At 49.7% G+C, this 25,650-nt stretch overlaps 6 protein-coding genes across 6 annotated transcripts; 5 read left to right on the top strand and 1 right to left on the bottom strand.

Moving 5' to 3' along the window:
• Positions 1-3,415: 3,415 nt before the first annotated feature.
• On the top strand, positions 3,416-5,821 carry Z518_03644 (uncharacterized protein; the record flags this gene model as incomplete). The annotated part of the gene is made up of 4 exons (XM_013417354.1): positions 3,416-3,628; positions 3,700-3,797; positions 3,847-4,629; positions 4,690-5,821. 4 exons carry the CDS (start codon positions 3,416-3,418, stop codon positions 5,819-5,821), a joined length of 2,226 nt encoding a protein of 741 aa, XP_013272808.1.
• Positions 5,822-6,463: 642 nt separating this feature from the next.
• On the bottom strand, positions 6,464-7,830 carry Z518_03643 (uncharacterized protein; the record flags this gene model as incomplete). Its single annotated transcript, XM_013417353.1, has 2 exons — positions 6,464-7,401; positions 7,464-7,830. 2 exons carry the CDS (start codon positions 7,828-7,830, stop codon positions 6,464-6,466), a joined length of 1,305 nt encoding a protein of 434 aa, XP_013272807.1.
• A 2,500-nt stretch (positions 7,831-10,330) lies between these two features.
• Z518_03642 (uncharacterized protein) lies at positions 10,331-12,811 on the top strand (the record flags this gene model as incomplete). The annotated part of the gene is made up of 1 exon (XM_013417352.1): positions 10,331-12,811. The coding sequence occupies one exon, from the start codon at positions 10,331-10,333 to the stop codon at positions 12,809-12,811; it is 2,481 nt and encodes an 826-aa protein (XP_013272806.1).
• Positions 12,812-13,113: 302 nt separating this feature from the next.
• Z518_03641 (uncharacterized protein) lies at positions 13,114-16,395 on the top strand (the record flags this gene model as incomplete). The annotated part of the gene is made up of 1 exon (XM_013417351.1): positions 13,114-16,395. The coding sequence occupies one exon, from the start codon at positions 13,114-13,116 to the stop codon at positions 16,393-16,395; it is 3,282 nt and encodes a 1,093-aa protein (XP_013272805.1).
• Positions 16,396-21,132: 4,737 nt separating this feature from the next.
• On the top strand, positions 21,133-23,559 carry Z518_03640 (uncharacterized protein; the record flags this gene model as incomplete). Its single annotated transcript, XM_013417350.1, has 9 exons — positions 21,133-21,176; positions 21,227-21,301; positions 21,378-21,809; positions 21,865-21,974; positions 22,029-22,301; positions 22,363-22,614; positions 22,669-22,937; positions 22,994-23,254; positions 23,311-23,559. 9 exons carry the CDS (start codon positions 21,133-21,135, stop codon positions 23,557-23,559), a joined length of 1,965 nt encoding a protein of 654 aa, XP_013272804.1.
• A 1,701-nt stretch (positions 23,560-25,260) lies between these two features.
• Z518_03639 (uncharacterized protein) lies at positions 25,261-25,650 on the top strand (the record flags this gene model as incomplete). The annotated part of the gene is made up of 1 exon (XM_013417349.1): positions 25,261-25,650. The coding sequence occupies one exon, from the start codon at positions 25,261-25,263 to the stop codon at positions 25,648-25,650; it is 390 nt and encodes a 129-aa protein (XP_013272803.1).

The raw sequence follows: 25,650 nt of genomic DNA, 5'->3' as shown, positions 1-25,650 counted from the left end.
AAATGGGCAACTCAGCCTCCCCCCGTACCGAATTGTCTAGAAATTCTTGCCGACTTCCAGGAGTCGACACGATGTCACCCACCCGCCAGCCGTTTGGTGCTAAAAATGGGCCGGAAACGCCCACAAGATGATCTCGACAGGGCTGATGACAAACAACCCATGGACGGAGGAAAATAGAGGCCACTGGATCTTCTTCTGATTCTTTCCTTCGGCAAATCTTTTTGATGACGAAGATCCCCCAGGCATTGATCCTTGACGCAAAACGTAGCAAGCAATCTCACTGAGACTGGGGAAAATTCTCGTCTTGGTGCGAGCTGCAAAGTCGATCACTTTGAGCTTCGTGTAGATCCCGAAGTGCAACAGCATTTCAAACCCCATGGCCTAATCTGTTCCGTCCTAGTCTCGGTGACCTTCCTCCTGGGGAGAACAAAAACTAATTTGTGGCCAGCTTCTGAGCTGTTTGTTCCGAACTTCCCCTCCCCCCCAAAACTATACTCAGGAACCCGGTTTTCTGGAACCAATGACCCCCTACTTGAACTGTTGAGCCCCCCTGCCCCGGTAAAGTCGGGGAGCGGTACAAAAAGCCTGAGCATCGAGATTAAGTCATTGGACAAGGAATTCGATTTGAGCTCTTCACCATAGCTAAAGTTTTAACCGACTGAACCAATTCCAAGGTCCAATTTGTATTCTCAAACAAAACCCACCGAGTCTGTCGTATGATTTCTGTTGCACGGTCTGTCGCCTGATCACCGTTGGTTTCTCGCTTAAATCTGCATGTCAATGAAACCGGCCTTAAATTGCGTCCCTTGACCGCCACAAATTCAGCTCGAGCACAAGGCTAATCACTTATCTGGAATCTTGTTGCAAGCTGTTCACCTTCATCGGAAGATGTGGAGTCTGAGCTGAGGTTGGGACCTGGATGCACTGCCTCAATTTCATGTTCTTTGCGTTTCCCGGCTTCTCAGTCCTTCATACTCGCGGTCCCTTCCACCTGGTGGAGAGAATTTGGTGGCAAACCGGAGCTCATCTTGTGGTCCAGACCCACGTATATCCGCTTCAACATAGATTGCGAGTTGGCATTCTAGAAAAGGGGGGAAGGGGAAGGGAAAGGGTGTGATCCTATTCCTCAGTATTTCTGGCTGTCCGAATTGCCTGTGCAGCGGACTCCATCAGAAGTTGGGTTATTTTGTTCAAGCTTGGGCTGGACAAAGGACGGGTCTTCTTGACGACGATAGTGCTATATTATATCGCCGTTTAGGATCATTCAGACATTGGACTAGAAATTCACCATGACAAGCTACTCCAGAGAAGATGCACCGGAGGACCCATGATCGACAGTGCAACTAAACCCTTGTTGATGACCCAATACATTCGCAAACTTCTTTTACCCTTCCATACAAAACGTTTGATTCTACCCCTTACCAATCAATTTTGGAAAAGGGAAGAAAGGGTGGCGGGGGGGATGATTTGATAGAGTTCTCCCTGTATCTGGCCTGACCTGGAGCCTCGAAGTGGATCAACAAATTACTTCCAATTCTATCTCTTTCAAACCCTGGCATGCAGGTTTTGAACAGGTCCAACGACATGACCAATCACCCAGGTGTTGATTGTCGCTTTCCCACTCACAAAACCACCTGGAACAACCCCTGCCAGATTGCTGCAGCTTTTGTGGCCGGTATTTTCCCACCGACAGAACAAAATCGACCTCCAATTTTTGCCAATCATGGCAGGTGGTTGATATGACGGTGGCATAAAGTGTTTGAGATGTAATATGATGAATGGATGGAGCAGACTAGAGCAGACTGAGGAGATCGCCCTTTCAGCGAGAGCAGCCGTTCAACCGGCCCAGCCCTGGGAACTCTCTGAAGCCGCGTCCAACTGCCTACAACTAAAAAAGCCAAGTTTCAAGGTTCATGATCATCCTCGGTCCGCCCTCCACAGAGCCGCCACGGAGGAGCATGGGGCTCATCCCAGAAAAGGACGAGGACGGACGCTTGTCGGCACCATAGCTGCCATTGTTGAAGAATCCCCGTTGACCACGCCTTTCTTCACGACATGCCACGCGCGTGGTATCGTTATTTTGGGGGTATCATGACGCCCTCATGCCATGTCGTGCCTCTCTAGCTACTATGTATCTTCTAGGAGAAGTCTCGAAACATGTTTCCACCAATCTTCCAGATTCGTTCGTCTCGAAGAGCTCAGCTAATCGTTAGGCTAAACCAAATGGTAGCCCCCAAGCTCAGAACGGGGCTGGCATCCATGGTCCACCCGGGCCACATCCTCGAACAGGGGGGCCCTTTTCGATGGGCCTGATGTACAGTAAGTCGACTTTGGCGCAGGGCCGCTCAGCGGTTAACCCATGCCCGTCATGCCCCATTCGGCTGTCAGGACGTTGTGTCTAGCTTCTTTCACTTCGGCTTCCATAACCGGGGGTCTCAACCAGGCCCTAGTTCTCCCAGGGTCGCGATCCATTCCGAACCGTCCATCTTCCCACTTGGAGGGAGATTCTTTTACTAGCTTTCCGCTGGATTTGCCCCAGTATCAGCGAAGTTTACGGTCAAGAAATCTCATCCATGCTTGGGTTGACGTTCACATTTTGGGCGGATCCCCCCTCGTACGCCCTCCCACGCCACGCGCGCCGGCAGTTCATCTTTGTTGCGCCGTTGGCAGACTACGGTTGTATTGTTCGGTGGCCATGAGAATGATCTAGCCCGGAGTTTCTCCCCATGCTTGCCTTTGGTTCATAGGTTTTTGGACGATCTGGCTCCAAAATTTCGTTGGATTTCGATCGGTGGATCAGTCAAACAAGCGCATACCTATCGCCAAAACTCAGCGTTTTCACCATCACTCCAGGTTTCCCTCTGGTCCACGGGCAAGTGGTCTATATGACGTTCCAGCGACAAATTTCGGCTGACTTGACCGTGGAGGTGGCGACCACTCATAGCGGATCACACTCCCGTTACTCTTCCCTGGACCATTTGGGCCAAGGTCGGACATTTTACTACCTGCCTGTCTCCAATCTTGCATCTCGCTTCTGTCGTTGCGGCAACTTGACGAAGTCGCTTACCTGACCTGCGTGTTATTTCAAGAGAAAACTTCATGGACTTTGTCAATTGGATTGAGCCTTTAGAGACCTGCTGTTCGTAGGCTGGGCCTCGGAAGCTGCGGGCATGCCTCAATATCACAGGACGACCTTCTCTTTCCCAGTGTGTGGTAGCCCGTACGAGTCCTGCGAAGTCCAAACATCTTTGCACCGGTGGAGATGCAAAATCAACTGCATTCCGTCCGAGAATCGTCGAGCGCCGCTTCCTCTGGGTCACCGCTGAGTTCCCACGAGCCGACTCAACAACTCCATTCGGCATCGTCATTCTCACATCTATCTCAAGTAGGACTTTCACCACCAGAGCCGGTCGCAATGTCCTCCTTCTACCCTCCTCACGAATTAGGCTCTGCTTCTCCCCATGAAGGATCCTCTCATCTGGGAGACAATTTGCGCCCGGGCGGAGGAGCAAGTGGTACTCCATCACCCGCTCAAATTTCTGCCATGATGATGCACAATCCGAAAAGGGCATATCGACAGAGAAGAAAGGATCCGAGTTGCGACGCATGTCGTGAACGCAAAGTGAAGGTCCGTTTGCAGAGGATGGAAGCATCTCAAACCCGTTCTTTTTTATTTTGGCGGGGGCTGAATCTTTACAGTGTGATGCGACCGAGACGTCGAGTTGTACGGAATGTTCCAGTCGCAATGTTCGTTGTCAATTCACCAAGGATACGAATCGTCGCATGTCCTCCATCAAGTGAGTTCATTTTGTTTCAAGTTGCCATTGACATTTCTGACCATCCCAGACAAGTTCAGGATTTGGAGAGACAACTCCTAGAAACCCGTCAACAGCTCGAGCGGTTTCGTGCTGTAGAGCAAAGGATTGATCTTTCCAGCGACCTCCATCCTGACTCGGCCTCGTCGGTTTTCACTGAATTCCCGTCTATCGGAAAATCTCCTCGAAGGATGTTGAAAGCAAGATCTCCCCAAGACCTTACAAATGCAAGGGTACAATTGAATGATGTCGGTCGTGGCTTGTTGAAACCTCCAGTAACAGAGGCGCAACTTCGATCCCACACTGCTGCACATTCGCCCGTTTCGGATCTACCGGGATTGCCCTCACAACCGGCAGCAGAACGACTCCTCCATTACTACCATGAATGCGTTCATCGTCACTTTCCCGTTCTCTATTGGCCAAAGTTTCAGCGAACGTTTGCCATTGCCATGGAGAGAGACAGCGCACATTCGTTATCAACGGATTGGATCGCGACCTTATACGGCGTACTCGCGTGCGGTGCTCTGGCTACACATGATCCTAGCCGACTTCCGGAGGCACAGGAATACCTGACAAGGTCGATATCAATCATCAATTTCTGGGAAGATGATGTGTCTACAAACCAGGCAATTGTGGCCTTTTTGGCCAGCATTGGGCTGCTAGAGATGAACAGGAAGTCTGCCAGCTGGATTTGGCTCGGGTCTGCTATTCGCATTGCCCAAGATTTAGGTCTCCATGTTCAAGGGGGCCAGTGGTCACCTATTGAAGGGGAGATGCGCAAACGTATCTGGTATTCGTTTTATGTATGGGATCGGTAAGTTCCAAGTTCCCAGAAAATCCGGTGCAAAGATTGGGCCCTCCTAACCGAAGACAGACTTCTCGCTTTAGAATTGGGAAAGCCAATGCTCATCAACGATGACGAGTGTGATACGGAGTATCCAGAAGTCCTTGATGAAGAGCGCCTTGTGACCGACGGGATTCAGAGTCCTCTTCCCCCCACGTTACTCCTGGCCAATATTCATATTGCCCGACTCATGGCACCACTCGCCAAAATGTTCCGGTCCCTTTGTATCACCAACGAGGCCCTCGGCAAATTCGAAAGCTATCTGGGGGATTGCCTACAGTTGTTTCCCACGCCATTGCAGCTATCGTCCTCAACACCCTTAGATCCATGTGTTATGGCGCCTCTACTTTATTTTCAGAATACCCGCATCATGCTTCATCGCCATAATTTGTCTCCCTCTTGCTCACATGAACAGAGGGTGCAAGCCATCGATCAGTGCGTCCATGCTTCTCGAGACACGGCAACCCTGCTCTCACGTAGTATGATTCCGCACGTACAATCACAAGACTGGCAGCAACGCTTTATTCTCTCTTCCACTACTCTGCTTTGCACACACATGTGGCGGTGTATGCTCTTTTTGTCTTTTCGACAACTTTACGACAGTTTCTTTTTGGTTCTGAGGGCCGCTTCAACAATCAATGACTCTAGAACCATCAATATCTCCTGTGGAAGACATCTCTCATTTTTCTTGCGTCGGTTGATTGAACGTTCGGAGCAAGCAACCAGATACGAGGTCGAACAAGATGAGGAACTCCTGGTATACCTATCTGGGGATCTTCAAGCAAGTACGAATAGTTGGGTATGGGGCAATGCTGAAACCGGAACTCATCTGAGCCGTCGCCAGAAACATGGCCGGCCGAGACATGCACATCAAGACAATGATCCTCAAGCTTCGTCGAATGCTCAATCACCGTCCTGGGATAGTATATTGTCCGAAGAAGAACAACACGACTGGGGGGGATGGTCGCATGTTGAACAATTGGCGAAATATTTACAACAGTTGCACGAATTCCGACAAAATCATCCACAAAACCCGATGCCGCCTGGTTTTCCAAGACTGCCAGCGCCGGGTGGACATTCGCCTGGTCCCACGCTTCCTCCAATCAGTACCCCGATAGCAGACTCGAATCGGTCACGAATGACCATCGCAAATATTATATAGATGACGATTGCACGAACAACAGAAATTCACGAAAACCCTTATGATTGATGTTTCATCTGATGAAGGAAAAAAAAAAAAAAAAAAAAGTCGAGGTGTACAAGACGTTCTTCTTGAGATATCCTATCTCTGGCAATCCAGCAGTCGAGGCCAGCACAAAACGAGAAGAGCTCTTACTCCAATAATATTCTCATCAGTTTCCGCGTGCCGTTCTAGCCTTTCTCATCGTTCGCATGATCTCTTTCACAGCAACTGAATGAGTGTTCCTCGACCTAGACGGGACTATCTTACGCTTTCTATTCATCATTCACAATTCTTTCTTGAGTCTTAGGCTAATTAGAGCAGACCATGATTAAATTTGATTTTCACTGTCAGGATAAAGACGACGTATACATTTTTTTTTTTTTTTTTTGGAAGACACGTCCGGGAAACTCGGCTGACGTCCATTGCGTCCGGTACCATACGAAGCTACTAACACTATAGTACTTTCCAGGTCAAAGACTTTGTTCTGTGTCTGAAGTGAGACCACCATCAACCGGAAACAGCAATGTGGCCTAGACAATTACCCGCAATCGGCAACAATGATTTGAATTTGTTGAATAAGTGGTGCGTGGAAAGCTTCTTTGTCTGATCCGCTAACAACGGTCAAGCGATCAAATCAAAACCCATCGCTCTCCTTCCAGATTCGCCGCTCAAAATACCATTCTCTCCTGTGAACATTTTGAAATTGATCTCCCGGGAACCTTTCCGAAAATCCTCCGGCGGAATGCCCTGGAGGAAGTCCTCCAATTGGCCTTTGATATATCTTTTGTTCCCCTCAGTCCGAGGCGTGGCTGCAATATATGCGACGCTGGCCTCATGATCACCATTATGCTCAACCTCAACCGCGTGGCACATATCGGCATGCCACCACACGGTGTCGCCCGGGTTCATTCGGGGAATGCCGACCATGCATTCTCGCAGACGCAGGTGCGGGTGTGAAGATGGACTCAAGAGCTGACTGTCTTCCCTGAATGTCCCCGGGAACCAGGGGCTGTCAGCATTGAATATCCATTTGCTAGCATCCATAATATCCTCTTCGGATTCAGGTGGTTGAAAGAAAGGACGAAGGAGAAGATACGCAATCGTCCACTTGACATTCGGATACAGCATCAAACTTCCCTCTCCCAATCCAGCTGAAGTCAATGCAGTCCAGCCCTGAAAACTTCGGAAAACCCGGGAATGTGCTGACCCAGGAAATTTTGCCTGATCGGCTGTTTTGCGAATGGTCAGGTCGTAATTGTCCATCAGCTCTGGATTGCCAGAGAAAATAGCAGAATACACCGACTGATAGGTGGGATCTGCCCAGCGACATAAGCTTCCTGCATCAATGTGTGGACCCAGACCACGGAAAGGTATCCCTGGAGGTCGAATACGAACGCCATCCGCATAGGACAATGGTTCAGGTGAAGTCAACCCGGAATCATCATGCCACCATGAATTAAGCTCTTCGCTCAACTTGAGTTGGTTTGGATGAGATCGTGCAGCTATCTGGGTCGGCGAGAAATACAGGTTGAGGATATATGGAGTCTCAGCCGGCCAGCCTTTTCTATGTTAGTCGAAGACCAGGCAACCATTTCCACGCCATCATCTTGTTAACACTCACCTTTGATCGACGATCGATTTGCGGCCACATATTTTTTCAAATTTTGGAACCACTCGTCGGCTTGTTCCTGGCTGAACACGTTGCGAACAACAAAGCACCCAACATCTTTAAGGCCGCTCTTTAGCTCGGCAGTCAATCCGAATATGTCTTCATACTGAACTTCCGGTATAGCGGACGTGCCCTGTTCGGCTATTCTTTCGGTCACGGATTCAAGTTCTTTGCAGACTTTGAGCCAGCTTTGGGTGAGAGATCCCTTTCCATACTTTTCGACTATGGCCTTTTTATATCCGATGAGATCATCTCCGGTTTCTCCTTTTGCTGCTGTGAACTCTGGCCAGTCCGGCCAAATGAGAAGTCTTCCCGTCATGGCACCAAGTCTAGGGTTGTCTTGTCGAGTAACAGAGATCGAAGGAATGTTCAAATGCCAACTCTTTGTCCCTTGGAAACCTTCAAGGGCGCTCGGACAACTGCGGTGCATGAAAGACACTTCTAAGGGCGAGGGAATCATCTTGTTGCGGGGTTGGTTTCCACTATACTCGGGTGAGCTCGGCCGAGATAGCGTGACGGAAATCTTCGCCTAGGCAAGGTTGTTTCAGATAATTCCCACATGTCCTCAGTTGAAAAGGAAAAAAAAAAAAAAATACAATGGCAGGAGTTGACCGACCAATTGGGCCTTGTTTGAACAAACTAGATGGTTAACCTGACCAACGGCAGCCTTGCTCCTCAGCACAAGCCCCTGGCTTTAATTTCGATGTTCACATTGGTTTATTGAGCATATCTGTGTATGCCTCCGGTATCCAATCCTCCCATGGCCAGCGAACGACGGTGTCAAGATTTATTTGATCGGTCACGAATCCTGGTTCATCGTTGCGGGACCAAAATGAGTGGGCCCCGGACATATCGGGACCAAGCTGTTTGCTGGCCATCATAAGTTTTGACATATTCGGTTTGAGAATTTTCCCTGCTGCTGGCTTGCCAGAACATTCGCTTGTAGCCCAAGCGATGGATTGATTTCGGGGAGAACAGCATCACTGGCTTGTTCCTACTATTGACCAGTTCCGACGTAGCTCCGGTCCGAATGGGGAGAACAGTTCGATCCGTGCTTGAGAAAGCGTCATCTATGTCGAGACGCTTGGCTCAGGCAGCACGTCGAGTCCGTGTTTCCTTACTTGATTCACTACTCTTCAGCACCTATCGATAAGGTAATGATTTCAACTTCTTCTGACTGCGCCGCGGTAAGAGATGGGAAGCGACGATGTGACACCTGTACCGATGCTGCGACCCAAAGATAGAATATGGAAGCTGGAGAAAGGTGCAGGATGTCTTCCCATGTCAAATAATCCTCGAATGTGCCCGAAACAAAGGAGAGAGCGAGAAGGCCGACTGGAGAAGGTAACTGGGTGGTCTTGTTGAAACAGAATAGTCAGGGCTACAAAATATGAAAGGTGAAGCTGTCGTGATTTTACGTTGTATGATTTAGGGCTTTTGTCCCACAATCAAATAACTGCAACTCTTCCGGAACGTCCTTCAGCCAGCGATGAAGAGCTCCCTCGATGTCGGACCCCTTTTGATCTGATCAAGGTTCCCACCGCCGAGATGTCGGTGCAAGGGCATGAATGCCCCACAGAAGAGAGCCTTCTGTGAGGCACATAAGCATAAAAGGATAGGCTGAAGGCAGCAGAACTGGAATGGGCTAAGTTGGGGATATCCTCGCATCAGCTGGCGCCAGCATCAGCAAGTTCCCTTTCCCGGAATTGGCCGCGATGCTAATCAAGGAAGACATGAAGGTGGCGGATAAAAGGGCGCATGAAATCCTTAGGAGAGTGCAAGGCCTAGGGAAATTTTATGTGTGGACGAATGACGCCTTTAGATACTGCATCTCAGCCTTTGGAGAGTTAGGATGCAAGATTTCATAATATCAGTCGAAAACTAACTTGTGCTGCTACCGATTTATGTCTGCGTGGGCTCTTATATAATGCTCCTGGGGGGGTAATATAGACTTCCGAAAGGGTGGAATCATTCTGGGTACGGGTTCTCTACATCGTAGTTGGAACGTCCCTAGTGGTGTTCTTTGAGGATGCCCCTTTCTCTCCCTCCGTAGGAGCTAGGTCATATACTTCCGTACGCACTTGAGGATAGTCTTGTTCGGTACGGATGGACTTAAGCTTTGAACTCATTTATTTGCCTGACCCTTTCGTAGAGATATGGGTGCGGGCCGTTCCAGCGGCGTTCTAGTCCGTATCCTTAATTACGGGGTAAGGTATTCAACCTCATGGGTTAACGAGGCTGTGGCGCTATCGCGGGCCTGAGAACGCAAACAATTCTTCGACATGTTCCACGCCAACAGTGATTTAATCACGACTCGCAAGTCCCGCTTAAAATTGTAGAGCAAGCGAGCTGTCGTTATGCTCCACGCTACCCTCATCGTTTGAGGAGTCCTTCCAGCGACCAAGGCGATATCAACGAGTCAATTCAATCAAATCCACCTCAAACGCCTTTGTGTAACTCCACCCTGTCCATTGACTGGACCGGTCTAATACACAGCCTTCGTGGCAGCAGTTGATTCGTACGCCTAGCTGGGCTGCCCAGCTGGTCCGCCCTGCTCAGCCCTGCTCAGGCGTACTCCAAGCATGCCTTTGTGCTGCAAGCTCACAACCTTAGATCTCGAGCACACGATAGAAGGTCTACACGAAGCAGCCCGGTCACTCTTAATACCATATGGATTTATCAAACCCGAGGCGAGGCCATCCTCCTGTGGCCGGAAACTCAAGGGAACACTACATAGATGGGAAATCCCACTACGTCCAGAAGGCCCTACGTTTATTCATGTCTCTCACCGCTTTACCTTTAAGATGAGTACAGCCACCATGTCGAACCCGTCTGCATCCAGTGACACGGAACGAACCGAAGGGCAAATTTCCAGAGCCGGCGGTCTCCTGCAAATCACCATCGATGCCGGCGCGGCAGCGTCCGGCATGATCAATTTCTCCCTGAACGTTCTCGGGCGTCTTTCCCAGGCAGGCATCGACACCCTCACGTTCGGTATCACGGTCCTGGTCGGCGCCTATATTCCCTGGAGTCCAGTCGGTTTTCAACGGGTCTACGATGCCATCGAAAAGATTCAGGCCCGCAAGGGGTTCAAAGACATATTGTGGTTTGGGTTTGGCCAGAAAAGCCCGATACAGGTCCTGGTGGAAACGGACCAGGGGGTCAGGTTCACGGCGCTGAGTTCTTGCCTGACGGAAGTGTATTCTACGCACATGGCCGCTCAGATCATGCTGGCATTCAGCCGGAAGATCGTGGACAAGATGCCCGAGCCGAGGCCTCCGCTGCCGTCTTTGCTGCAGATGCATCTCCTAGTTGAGAAAACGGCAGGGATCTTGTCCGCCACCAGCTTCCCTCTTTGGGCGGAAGAGTACATGGCGTTTGATGGCGAGAGGTTCATCGGCCAACATGCGTGGCCAAGGGCGTTGAACAAAGTGAGGTATTCTCGCGGCGTTGGCAGTGCCATCGAGATCGCAGATGCTCTGTACAGCTTGATGGAACTGTCGAACGGGACTTTGCGGAACATCACTCTAGTCGGTGTCGCCGATGCGGGACTAGTCGCCGCGATCGGGGCCTGGCTCCTTGATCTCAAGATCGTGATGTACGCTTCTGAGAAACGGGATGAGAATATCGTATTCCGGAATACCATCGAGAACGTGGAGCCACAGCTGACGATCATATTCACGCGGCGAGAGGATCGGACGGCGTTGTGTCAGCGCGGGAAGACCGTGTTTCTCTCGGATGCAACCGTTCTCTTCAAATCACACGCGCAGCTCAAGCCGAATCAGGACCGCGTCGTGGGTGGACGTGTACATTGGAAGGAGGCCTTATCGCGTACGTTTGGTGAGGATTTCAAATCGCTCCTGGCAATGCCGGTCCTGTTTGGCGCCGCGATCGGAAGTGCAGCACGGATCTTCACCGCGTTGGTAGAGGCCGACCCTGATGTGGACATGATATCGCGCCGCCATTGCAGCAGTTATTTTCCGGACAGTTTCGGCCAGAATCTGATTAACTTTGCGCTGGATCGATTCCCGGAGCTGAACTCGAAGCTTTTGAGGGCGGAGACGGTTAATGCAGCCCGGATCCCATCTTACGGTCAAGCCCAAGCCACGTTTGAGAGCACCATGAACAAGCTTGCTGCCAGTTGTGGTTGCAAAGTTTGCTGTCCTGCCATCTATTCGAATAAGGAAAAGCAAGCTCGGACATCGCGAGATAATACGAGTGTAAACCACACGACCCCTCGATTCTGCCTCGTTGCCATCTCTGAAACGGTGATAATTCTGGCTCGAAGACTATCCGGCATCGTTGCTCTTGAGAGCCTCCATCCGAAGCGCGCCGGTCTCGAATACATATACGAGATACAGCAGACGCGGGTGTCGCGTCTCCGCAAGCAGGACGGAAAGAACGCTCTCCCGATCATGTGCTCCATCGTCGAGCACGGCACCCCGGACTTGGCCTGGACTGAAGTTTCGCTTCTCCGCTTCGCACAACACATCTTCAGCGGCCAGACCTTGCATGACGAGACGGAAGATCCGGGTTGCTCGGCCACGGCCATGGAAGGCGTGTGCTGCTACCTGGACATCCTACGGGAGCCGCAACAAGATGACCCGATCAGTCTGTGCCGTGTCAACGTCATTCCAGGATACATCCAATGGAACGATAGGGTATTTCACAAAGTAGGCGAGAAAAGCACAAACCTTTTTTCCGCCACAGTTGCCTTGAAAGGCAGGCCGCAGGACTGTGTTCCGGAGAAAGTGGTACGGGATATCGAACGCTCTTACGGAGGCCGCCTCAATCTCTTGGTATCAGAAGAGCTCTCCAAGGATAGGAGAGCTTTCTTGGAAGTGGACTACGGGATTTTCGAAGAAACGCGAGAGCTGGGACGCTTTGGCCCCGCGAAAGCTGCTCGAAGCATATGCCGTAGCTCTGGCTTGATATCGTGTCAGAATGACGGCTGCGTTGAATCGACATCAATAGCACACGAGTTGAAAGACGCAATAGCTGACGGAAACACCGGCCCAGTCCTCAAACTCGACATATGTGGAAGCAAAGTGACCATTTTCCAGGATGACCAAGTAGTCCGTTTGCTAGCGGCCTTTGGCTGCTGGGAGCCACTCTTCCAAAGAGGCGAGTGCCTCGCGTGTTGCGTACGCACCGGCTGCAGGAATGGATGGAAAACCTTTGCCGTGGTTCAAAGTGGGTCAACATGTCGAAATAGGGGGAAGGTCTATCCTAGAATACCTAATGACGAGGTTTCGGAATTAGAGAGTACTCAATGTTGGGGAGAGCTTTGTGTTGAATGAAAACTTATCGCGAAAATGAGGATAATAAAACCGAAGCACTGCGTTTTCAATGTGATGAGGGAGGAGAGCTCGACGGACGCAGAAGAGTTGTTCGATGATTGCCCCAAGAATGGAATTGGGATCATGCCGCTTGAACATCGGTGCAATCAAATTCTTTCCTTTCCCTAAAAGCAGCGTGGCTACGGAGGACCGGTGCCCCCCCCAGAGATGATACTTGTAATCTCCGTGCCTTAAATGTCTCCCTTTCACCTTTGTTAATATGTGTCCAGGTGGTCAGTGGCACCAAATACCTTGATCGTGCAATGCGCATGGTCCGCCGACATGTGACGCCTCCAGCTATATCACCATCCAGTATCCTCCTTCCACTCCGGATTTGGCAATGGCTGGGAGGCATTCGCCTTGTCTTGCTGATTGCCAGTCTTGCTTTGCCTGCTATCGTCCACGCTCAGACACCGGGTCAGATCTCTGCTCTCCGAAAGGAGGCTGAAGATCTCTTCTACCATGGCTACGAAAATTACATGTCCCATGCCTTTCCTGAAGACGAACTGCGCCCGATCTCCTGCAGGCCTCTAACACGTGACCGCGACGACGTAACCCACATTGAAGTAAACGACCCATTGGGGAACTACTCCCTTACCCTCATCGACAGCCTGTCTTCGTTGGCTATCCTAGCCTCCAATCCTTCCACCCCGAGACACAACAAGCCCCTCCGTCTGTTTTACGACGGTGTCCGAGGCCTGGTTGAACAATATGGTGATGGCTCCAATGGACCGTCTGGCCTGGGGCTCAGAGCAAGAGGATTCGATCTGGATAGCAAAGTGCAAGTGTTTGAGACAGCGATACGGGGCCTTGGTGGGCTGCTGAGCGCTCATCTGTTTGCTGTGGGGGACCTACCGATTCGTGGATATAACCCTTCCCCAGAGCAGGCCGCATTCGCGAAACGGTGGCACAAGGAGCATGGCCACACTGGCTCTCGGGGCATTGTCTGGTCTAATGGGTTCGAGTACAATGGCCAACTCCTCAGGTTGGCGTATGATCTCGGGAATCGGCTGCTCCCTGCCTTCTGGTCCGCCACTGGAATTCCCTATCCTCGGGTCAACCTTCGACATGGCATACCCTTCTATGTCAACTCCCCCTTGAATACGGGCTCGAACGATGGACAATGCGACGCCCTCTCCGGTGCGGCTGAAATAACGGAAACGTGCAGCGCGGGTGCTGGGAGTCTTGTTCTGGAGTTCACCGTTTTGAGCAGACTTACCGGAGACGGCCGTTTTGAGGATTTGGCCAAGAGAGCGTTTTGGGCTATCTGGGAGAGACGCAGCAGCATTGATATGATCGGGTCCGGGATTGATGCTGAGACTGGGAACTGGATCGGCACATGGACGGGTATCGGTGCTGGTATTGACAGTTTTTTCGAGTACGCCCTCAAATCACATATCCTTCTCTCTAGGGAATCTCGCTCCGCGTACGAAAAATCTGACAGTGCCGACGACCCGAGAGTCCTTTTCGAATCGTTGGCAGTGGAATATGATACACCTCAGGCTTTCCTTGATGCCTGGAACACTGCTCATGCCGCCATCAAGAAACATCTCTACCGTGGTCCGAACTATCAACATCCGCATTACATCCAGGGGGACTTGGTCACCGGTGCCGCAAGAGGATTTTGGATTGATGCCCTGAGCGCATATTATCCCGGCCTTCTGACACTTGCAGGACATGTCGACGAGGCGATAGAAACCCATCTTCTACAGACATCTCTGTGGACGAGGTTTTCGGCCTTGCCCGAGCGATGGAATCTGGTGACCGGTGGCATTGAAGGTGGTTTGGGCTGGTGGGTGGGTCGACCAGAGTTCATTGAATCAACCTATTACCTTTATCGAGCCACAGAGGATCCTTGGTACTTTTATGTCGGCGAGATGGCGCTTCGTGATATCAAGCGCCGATGTTGGACCAGATGTGGCTGGGCCAGCATTCAGAATGTCTTGACGGGCGAGAAAACAGATCGCATGGAGAGCTTCTTCCTTGGAGAGACAGCCAAGTATCTTTTCCTCATCTTTGACCCCACACATCCTCTCCACCATCTTGATGAACCGTTCGTTTTCAGCACGGAGGGACATCCCTTGATCATTCCCCGGAGTGTCGACGATGGCCAAATTCAGGGGAGACTTTGGAGTCATTCCCCTTCCCGGGACGAGGAGGCCATTTGCTCTGCCCCGCCGAAGCCAGTTCCCTTTACAATCTCAAACATTGCAGCCCGAGGTGATGTCTACCACGCTGCAAACCTGGCTCGGCTTCACTTGATGCCAACCCGAGATACGGTTGAGTCGGTTCTCGGAGAGTACGCGGCAGACCATCCAAGCATTACATTGTCAGACATCAGCTCACCTTCCAACTATACATATTACCCGTGGACTTTACCGCCGGAACTTGTTCCCTTTAACGCTACGAGTTCACTCATCCCAACAAGGCCGACCCTCGATATTTCCTTCCCAGCGATCCCTAACCCAGGTCAACCCGCACCGCCTCTCCAGCGTGTTAAAGAAGGCATATTTATCAATTTCATTGGCGGTCTCCGTCTAGGAATGATTCAAGACACCCCGATGTTGATTGAAGATGGCATATATGACATTTTCCGCATCCAAACAATCAACAACATCCCGCTGGGAAAAGAAGAAAAAGTTTTCCTTGCTCGAGACACAGGCAAAAACATTTTGAGTCTCACCGATCCCAACTTTACTCGTGTCCGCGATGCCACCATGCTGGACATAGTGATCGATCTGAATGAAGCCCCGGGCTACGAGGAAACAAGCCAGAATTCCACTGACGAAATTTTTGTACTCGAAGTTCCTGATCTGGACCCGGTGACTGATGGGGCAATGAGAGCAGCATGGAACGCCATAGTCTCGCAAATCTCCAATTTCATCAGAGACCGCCCGCAAACGTCTTGGCCATTTTCAACTCCGATCTCCCTCCACTCAGCATTACCCGTACAGGGCAGCGCCCCTTCATCGAGCGATGGCTTATCACGTTACCATCTCACAGCGGTGACACCCACCGGCCCAGGAGCTGCACCTCTGCCGGACTGGCCTGAAGTCTCGGCCGTGACGCCACCTGGCGGGCAAATTGCGCCTCTACCATGGACTAGGATTTACGCCACGGACGAGCTCTGCGACCACAAGCTCCCCTTGAGCATAGTGAAGACTCATCAAATTCTTGTTGTTAAAAGAGGCAGCTGCAATTTCAGTCGCAAGTTGAACAACATTCCTTCCTACTCACCGTCTCCGCAAGCGTTACAACTCGTAGTGGTTGTTTCTTATGGCAATCATGAGGTGTCTGATGTCGATGTCGAAAACGGCCCATACTCCGAAGATCAGAACGAAGAAGCCTTGGTCAGACCTTATTTGGAAGAACAGCAAACCACCCCTGCTGGACTACCACGATACAACCCGATACCCGTGATTATGGTCGCCGGAGGGCAAAGGGTTTATGATGCTTTGGTGGAGAAAACCGTTGGGATGGGAATCAAGAGACGATATCACGTTGAGACGAGGGGAGTGAGAATTGCAAACTTGATCATTGTCTGACTATGCTCCTGATATGAATGTGTTTGGATGGAGAAAACGTTGAATTTAGAGGAGAACGATTCACCAAGATTTGAAGTTGGAACTGATTATTGCACGGCAGCAAAATCACTCATTACATGTTTGGTCTTATTTTTTTTTTTTTGTGTCAAATCTACCCGGGGCAAGGATTGCAGTTACCACCGACCTCTCCATCCTTTCTCCAAACATCTCTCCTCTTCCTCTGCTCTTTCTAAAGCTCGCCTCCATTCTCTCTCCATTCTTCTTGCGAGTTCATCGGGTCTCTCACCTTCTGGTCCTGTTGGAGTCGGGCTCTCACAGCCTCTCAATCCAATGAAGCGACCAAATCGTCGCCGCTTTGTTTCCAGGTCCACACCCGTCACAGTATCTACGTTTCGTGAGGATGTGTCGTTGGAGATGATATTTCGTGGGTCTATTGTTGTCGTGTTTGGATACAGACTCGTCCAAGCGGGAACCCAAGTGGGATACATGAAGGTCTCATCCATGGCTGGCTCAACTTGATGATACCATCTTGCTAGGCTGTCAAGCTGCTCATGGGTCAACAAATGGTATTGGAGCATGCTTGTCGGGAACTCTGGGTGTGGAAGTTCGTTTGAAACAGAGATCAATGGTACCAGAGGAGCCCGTAAATACTGCACACTGTGAAGGTATTGTATACGATTGCAGAATGATGTCGGAGAGATATTTTGAGAATGTGTCCTGATGACCGTGACATGATATTTCGGAGGAGAAACACGGCTTCGTGGCCTTTTGCGGATCGGTGAACGCGTGGTTACGGGGCTTGGAACATACGATCTTCTAAGCCGCTTGATTGTGGGAGAGGCCGTCGACGAGGGAAGAGGTGACCAATTGAGAAGTGTTGTTGCATTAGAGAGTGGGCTTGATGAGTTTTGATTTTGCTCCCTCCCTGCTGGGCAAGTTGTGTCTGAGAGGCTGTTCACGTGAACCCTCAATGGCACAGTCAGGACTCTTTCGAATCCTAAGCTTCTTATTGCCATCCCGCTCTGTCTGCGATCTTCCTTACGTGCTGTCGATCGGGGGGCCTGAAAGTATGCTGCATCTGGTGTTCGGACGTGATGCGGAGGGAGAATTGGAGATATGGGCATGATGGGTTGTTTGGGGGAAGTCAATGGGGGGGACTCGAGACTGTTTCGCCTGCACCTTGAACCATTGGAATCGCCGTGCGACCAAGGATGAGTAGCGATGGATAATGCTGGAGTCGAGGCATGTGGGCCGAATGATGATTGTCCTCGAGCACCTGGTTGTGGAGAGAACACAGTCACCATCCGAGGGGACGATTCGGTTAATGGGTTTGGAATCACTGTTGGGGAATGCGGTGACCGAGGTGATGAGATTGGCAGTGTAGGAGATGTCGGAGTTGGAGGGAGCATCGTTATGGTCTTTTTGATCACGATACTTGTCAAGCCGAGATCAGCGCTGGCTGTACTTTGCGGAAGGAAGTATAGATTGAAGAGAAGCTCGAGTGTGATACAAGCAGCTTGAAGTACTATTGAATTCGAACAAAAGGTAGAAACAGATGTGCACCCACCCACAAGAAACAATGGGGACTTGCTTCCTAGAATAGGAGACACTCCTTTTACCTTTGAAAAGATTGGAACTGGAGGTTTCAATTTTCATTGTAGTCAGGGCCTGACTTAGTTCTTGTTCTTTGTTGGTAGCATAGGAGTTGGTGAGGCCGGACAATAAGACTCATTCAGCCAAATTGATTACATGAGTAGATAAAAATAGCACTGGATTAAGAGATTTTGGAAGGATGAAGAAGTTGCTTTTCTGGCAATACAGCTTCCCAAAAAGCCTGCACATCTTTTGCTCCGTTTTCAGCATTGATTGGCCTTCTAGTTGGGCATTTCTCTTGAAAAGGGATTGTGGGGGAAGAGAAAAAGTCCGTGCGCGTTATTATGCGCTCAAACCATCTGTTCCAGATCGTATAAGAGCGCAGTAAACGCCCGAGTAAACAAAGCCGTCAAGGGTGATGGTCAATTTCTCCACAATGCAATGTGCTTTTCATGTAGCTACCTCTGTAGAATTTTGCTAGTATCTGTAGACAATAGTATCGAAGTTCAGCTATCGCACCTATATAGTATATCCAGAGCAGGGCATTGTCGGCAGCTGTATGCGACGACAACATAAGTTTCAATAATTGTCAGTTCGTCTGAGAGTCGTTTCAAATCCTCCAAGCTGAATCGTAGAGAGGGTTCCCCATCATCATTGAATTGTGGGTATTGGCGCACGGATAGTGAACAAGGCAGCAAGACAAAGACAAGCTTGAAGCTCTGTGGTTACAGCCTGTTTCATATCTGTAGTTTCATTCGCCCTTTCGGCTACGAGGTCAAGATATCGATTCATCAGTCGGCTTTGAAAGGGTTCGGGATTGTGAGGGGAGCCAGAACCAATTCAGTGCAGATGCAGAAGTTGTTCGCTTTGTGGCCGTCAAAAGGTATGGTCGCATCTTAGTCAGAATCATCCGTAAGATCGAATCTGTAATTGAGGTATCCAGCTCTCCACGGGTCATTCTCAACCTCGTTCGGTGGTTGCAACGACATCTTCTCCCACAGAACCCTTGAAAGCATGCAGAACAAAGTGTTCAGAATCGAAAATCCGTCTCACCATGGGCGTTGCAGGCATGTAGTTTACCAAAGAGGATTTTCTAACATAATTGGCTTGATGGACAAACCCATGAAGCACCCACCTCTCAGCTGTTGGATAGCCACTTCATTCCCTCCCTCGGTCTTGGTGGAACAGATCGATCTAGGTGAACAGTATCGCGTCGTCAGATGTACTGAGGAGACGTCAACTGCCATCCTATTCTTCGCATTGACTCAACTTTCGGTCATAAAAACGATGATTTGGATTTTTCAGGACCGCGATGTCATATTTTGGCACTAGGTGATAAAAATGCTTCGATTTTGTCAGCTCGGAAGTATACACGCAAGTCTAGAAGGTCAACGGGCACTAATCAGGAAATGCGTGTCAACGATGAAAAACCCATCAGGACTAGGTCTATTCTTCCCACGAGCTATTCCCCGACGGGCCGTTCTCAAAGCAAACCCAGATGAAAGTGCGTTTCGACGAATCATCCATGCATTCACTATCTAGTGTTATTAGGATAGAGTTCATGCATCTGGAGCATTTCGTCACTCTTTCTGCAGAGTAGCCAATACCCGAGGTTCAGAGGAATTACTTGGAATGGCGTATTGTCAGCCTTGAGACCGAAAATCTCTTCTTTTTCGTCTTGAAGCACACGCGGCATACAGACACATACTCAACACGCTTCATACTTCATCGAGCGCTAAAACTGCCATGCTTCTTCCGCTAAATGATGCTGGACAAGTCTACAGCTAGATACTTCGAATTGGGACCAAGTACCAATGTCACTGGCCATCCGGATTGACATTTTGATATCAACTGCACCCAGAGAAGGGCACCATAGTACACCATATGATAACATCAAGGGAGGGACCGGCGTGTGGGTGGGGAAGCTGGGGAAGCATTTAGAGATGAAAATCTGGGGAGGAAGCGAACCTTTTGTCCATCAGGCCGGGTACGACTGTTTACTTGTCGAAAAGGTAAATGATGCCGAAGGCGGACCAGTTGGTCAATGAAGGAGACTGGATGAGCGAATGCCGGGTCTACGAACCGGGGGTGGAGGATTGTGGCGTTTGGCTAAAGCCTATACTCCAATTACCAAATTAGAGAGCCAGAATGGAACAGACGGGAACAAGGGGTACTTACCAGTACTCCGCGTAGGCAGAACTTGTTGTGTCAGGACCAGTCTCCACCCTACTACACGAGAGACACGCACAGGAGGGAAAAAAATAAGTTGGCGCTTGTCCGAGTTTCATGTGCACTGAAGATGGGCATACCCACTGAATGAGATGGATTTCGCAGTCAAAATTTCGGTAAAATGGTGCACTGCTATCGTCGTCCTTAGGTACGCTTTTCATCGAAAACTTTTATCAAGTGACTATATCCCGTTGATCACAACACGAGACAACAACGATTACCAACACATGATCATGTATCTGCATCTTGGCTAATTTTTGATGCCTTCCACAATCTTTTGCCGCAGTAACCGTAGAGCAAGCTTTAGGCGAGCAAAGCTTTGCTCAATCAAGGATGGAGTGCTCAAGATACTCGGGATGCTTAGCGGCCATTGGCAGTTGGCCAAGATAGTCAAGCCGGCACAAGAAACTAGACAAGACTAGACAAGGGAGCTCGGGCGTCGATACCCCGATGGATCCCCGGAACTAGACCGTCATCATGCTTTTTCCCTGAAACCTCAGGGTTACAACGCTGATCTAGAGGGGACCCGTAGATCAACTCTGGAATTTCCATAATTGTCTAGATCATGGCCGCAGTCACCAACGACAGGTACCCAGAAGCAAGATATCTCCAGGCCAAGTTACAATACCGGTCGTTATGTGGAGACTCTCCCTGTCTGTGGAGTTGTCATTCTCGGTCCTGATATGATATGAATATTTGTACCATGCTCAGCTACCAAGCCTAGGGCCTGTCAGAAAGACGGGACCCCATGGAGTCTTTCTGTGAGCGATCGTCTCTCCCCCCGCTCTTGGGGGGAAATGTGTATTGTGGGTATCAAAGCTCGACTGATAAAGTCCCGCAGGTCAGCACAGACTCTTGAATTCTCTTCTGATTCCTCATGTTCCTCGAGGGATAGAAAGCCCGCATCTCGCAAAGATGGCGTCCGAAACTACCCCCATTCCTCGCGGCGAGGAAAACTTGTAAGCTATGATATCAAAGCCTCATATAGACCTCCTGCTGACCCGCACAGTGGTGAAGATGAGAAGAAGATCGTTGAGAAGCACGAAACAACCCCAATTGACCTAGAGAATAGCACCGCGGCAAAGTAAGTCCAAAAGGGCGTTCGCGCCTCCGGCAGGGGTGGACGGATGGACGGACGTTGGCGCTCATATCCTTTCCAGGATCAAAAACCCTCTTGCCCATCTCTCAAATGAGGAGGTCATCAAAGACGTGGAGGAATTTGCGGACATCAACGGTTTCTCGGACCTGACACCGATGCTCATCAAAGGTGCTCTTGTCGCAAAGGATCCACCAGCATTTGAATCGGTTCCCGGTCTCACGGAGCCTGAAAAGGAGGCCATCAGGAATGAAGTGCTGCACAAATGGCGTCAACCTAGGGCTTTGTACTTCACCATCATTCTCTGCTCCATCGGCGCCGCAGTCCAAGGTTGGGATCAAACTGGTTCCAATGGGGCCAACCTTTCTTTCCCAGATGCTTTGGGTGTGCCAGTTTCTGATGAGTTGGCCGATGGGTCTCCAAATCCCCATGCTTCCCGCAATCAATGGTATCAAGGATTGGTTAATGCTGGACCATACATTGCTTCTGCTTTCATGTGAGGTACCCTTGGATCCCCGGATACGCTGAAATACGTGCTGACATTCCTCCAGCGGTTGTTGGTGCTCTGATCCTTTGAACAACTATTTCGGTCGTCGAGGTACGATCTTCGTCTCTGCCGTTTTCTGTTTCCTAAGTCCAATTGGCAGCGCTGTCGCACAAAGTAAGTGTTGATCTCTAGATCTTCGAACGTGTCAAATTTGCTTACGAAGATAAGCCTGGGAACAACTTTTGGTCACCAGACTCCTGCTCGGTATTGGTATGGGCTGCAAAGGTTCTACCGTTCCTATCTTTAGCGCCGAGAATGCCCCAGCAGCTGTTCGTGGCGGTCTCGTCATGAGTTGGCAGATGTGGACAGCTTTTGGTATCTTTTTGGGTACTTGTGCCAATCTGGCTGTTAAGGATACTGGTGACATATCCTGGCGTCTTCAATTTGGCTCTGCTTTGATTCCCGCCTTGCCACTTCTGGTTGGAATCTATTTCTGTCCAGGTATGAAATTCGCTACCCACTCCCATTTTACTTTTTTCCCCTATCGCCCTAACCAAATCAGAATCACCTCGTTGGTATATCAAGAAAGGCAGATATCTCAAGGCTTTCCAATCTCTCAAGAGACTCAGGAACACCGAGCTTCAAGCCGCTCGCGATTTGTACTACATCTTCGCTCAACTTCGAATGGAAGCAACTTTGGTCAAGACGGACAACAACTATGTCACTCGCTTCATTCAACTTTTTACGATCCCACGAGTTCGTCGTGCGACTCTGGCTTCTTTCACAGTCATGATCGCCCAACAGATGTGCGGAAGTAAGTTGATTCGAGCCCTGAAATTAAAGACTTAAAAACTAATTCGTTCCCCAGTCAATATCATTGCCTTTTACAGCTCTACTGTCTTCGAGCAGGCCGGTGCATCCACAACAGAGTCATTGCTTGCGTCCTGGGGATTCGGCTTGGTCAACTTTGTCTTTGCATGGCCTGCAATTTGGACTATCGACACTTTCGGTCGTCGATCTTTACTCCTGTTCACATTCCCACAAATGGCTTGGACGTTGCTCGCTGCTGGTCTCTGTTATTTGATCCCCGAGGAGAATACCGCACATTTGGGTCTTGTGGCATTGTTCATCTACATTGTACGCCAAATCTTCGACGCTCTGGTTGGGTATCCAAACGCTAACTATCTCTTTAGTTTGCCGCATTCTATTCTCCGGGTGAAGGTCCGGTGCCTTTTACTTATTCCGCCGAAGTCTTTCCACTGTCACATCGTGAGGTTGGTATGGCTTGGGCTGTTGCAACTTGCTTGTTCTGGGCCGCTGTTCTTTCTATCACGTTCCCTCGGATGCTTGCAGCCATGACTCCCACTGGTGCATTCGGCTTTTACGCTGGATTGAATGTCTGTGCCCTGGTCATGATTTTCTTCTGGTTGCCAGAGACGAAACAACGTACATTGGTATGTATCAAGCTTTTTTAAACGGTTCGAGCATCGCATCTAACTTGCGATTGTAGGAGGAACTCGATTACATCTTTGCGATTCCCACTCGCACCTTCATGAAGCATCAACTTGGTACCGTTTTGCCGTGGTGGATCAAGACAGCCATCTTCCGACGCAAGATTGGTCCTTGCCCAGCACTGTGGTCATTTGAAGGCCACGTTGATAATGACCAGGAATTCATTGAAACAATTCGTCGTCAAAGCGAGGCCGTTCGGGGTCGTCGCCGAAGCAGTGTTGTGAACAGAATCGCCAACAAGTTCTAAAATATCTCACCTTTTGGGACTTCCCCAAAAAGGGGGAGGAGGGGGAGAGAGGAGGAAGAAAGGCGTGGTGTAACGACAAGTACAAAAGTCCCACTATTGTGCTGCAACTTTCGTTCAACCAACAGATTTCAAGACTGGAAAGAATTGACAAGGATCAACTCAAATCTTTAGAGACTTGAAGAAATCCTCACGAGATATATGACAGGAGGTTGAATACTTACCTATATTCAGCATCATCAGAGCCATTGATCTTGTCCCGCCCTTGTTCCGATTCGTAGTCAACTAACGAGCAGAAAAGAATGGCAGTACAAAAGTGTAGGACCACACTCTCGGTTCCCTCCAGCCTCGATCTATCGCTCCGAAACTTCTCTATGCTAGGGATTTGAGTAGACACGTTGATTGGCTTGATCGTTTCAAGTGGACTTGGTTGCTGATTGGTGATCCCTTCTAATTTTTGGAGAAATATAGATAAATTGCCTGCCTTGAAGAGAAACTTCACTGAGAGCATGGAAGGTTTTCGGAACAAATTGTATGGTACCGAGGAAAAGATCTTGTGGGATGAAGCCGAATTGCCATAGAAGAAGAGACTCTTTTCGCAGTGAGCATGATACTATTGTTGGACTCTAGACGGCCGACAAATCCCGTGTCTCCAAAAATGTACTGGTCTTTTTCCTGGCTAGAAAAAAATCAATGCTGACCGGGCACACATTGTGAATACCCATGGACTCATTGTCCGGGTGTTTTGTCCAATGCCATGTTACATCAAATGTTGAGCCATTGTCTTCCAACCTTCAAATATGGGAAGCCTATATCGTCGTACAGGAGAAGCTTGAACCATCATTTTCCCATGGATTGTTGTAGTCTGAATGGCGACAGTTGTTGCGCATACCTTCCAAAACAGCACTCACAAACGTAGGGCCATACTGTCGAATTGTGATAGCTTGTATCATCATATTTGCCACATTTTCGTCATCGATTGCGCTGCGACATGGCTAGTCAACAGTGTAAGCACAAAACGCCTGCAACTCGCTCGCCCCATGAGTTGAGAAAGTGTCCAGAATACAAACAGAAGTCTTCGAAAGCTTCTGGAATCTCATTATGTGGAATAAGACCATGGAAACGCATATGGAAATTGAACCTTGAGGCATGTCGGGTGTGGGCTTACCATCGTTGCCATGTGATATTGTAGGGGGATCATGTACAATTTGGTTGGTGATCAGGCTCGTTGGACATTGGCATAAAGTTCGAGGATGCAAGGTTTCTGACGAGGTGATCTGTATTGATTGGGTAAGGCTAATGATTCGTACGCAATAGTAAGAATTGTGCTCTCTTGCGAGCCATTCAATGGCCATCACGGACCTCTGAGAATCTTCGCCCCATTTTTGAGAGGCCATTGAATCTTGCTTGCCGTCGCTCTCCTTGATTCTGTCTCAACATCAGTGATGTCATCAAGTCGGCCTGGTCATTGTGAACGATCCCTTGTGCTAATCAAAGGCTCCAATAACAGGACCCAAGATTGGCAGCGCCCGGAAGTGTCCGGGTGTTTGCTTGCTACGTCATACACCAGCCTTGAAAACAGCGACAAAAATGATTCTGCTTCCACGGACTGTTCAAAGCTTAATTTGTCTTCCCAGTGAATGCACAAAACTGAATCAAATATCCATTACCATAATCCAGAAGACAAGCTCGAGTTCCTACACCATGGCTGAAAATGTACATCGGGAATCCCAGGAGATTGTTGATGATATTAAGTCGGGTCTCCATGGCATCCACGGCACCGGCGAAGCTATTCGTGGCGGAGCAATGGAAGCACTTGACACAGCTTTCCACAAACAAGATGGAGAAGCCCAAAATAGGGAGACTGCCGAACGAGGAATCGCAGAAATGAGAAGAGCTAAGGATCGATTCGAGGAGAGGCATCATCACCATATGGAACCTGGGCATAGCCAGGGACATTCCCATCCGCGAAGCCACGGACAAGGGAGTCATTTTGCCCATACTCACGATGAAGGAGAATCTGGCGGGACGAATTGTGGTTCATCCGACCTTGGCGTTGGGTTAGAAGAGGGTGACAGGCCTGAGAGCTGCTAG

This window comes from Rhinocladiella mackenziei (genome assembly GCF_000835555.1).
Source record: "Rhinocladiella mackenziei CBS 650.93 unplaced genomic scaffold supercont1.3, whole genome shotgun sequence".
Classification (NCBI taxonomy): domain Eukaryota; kingdom Fungi; phylum Ascomycota; class Eurotiomycetes; order Chaetothyriales; family Herpotrichiellaceae; genus Rhinocladiella; species Rhinocladiella mackenziei.
Note: the sequence above shows the minus strand (reverse complement) of the source record. Positions and strands in the feature narration are given on the sequence as shown.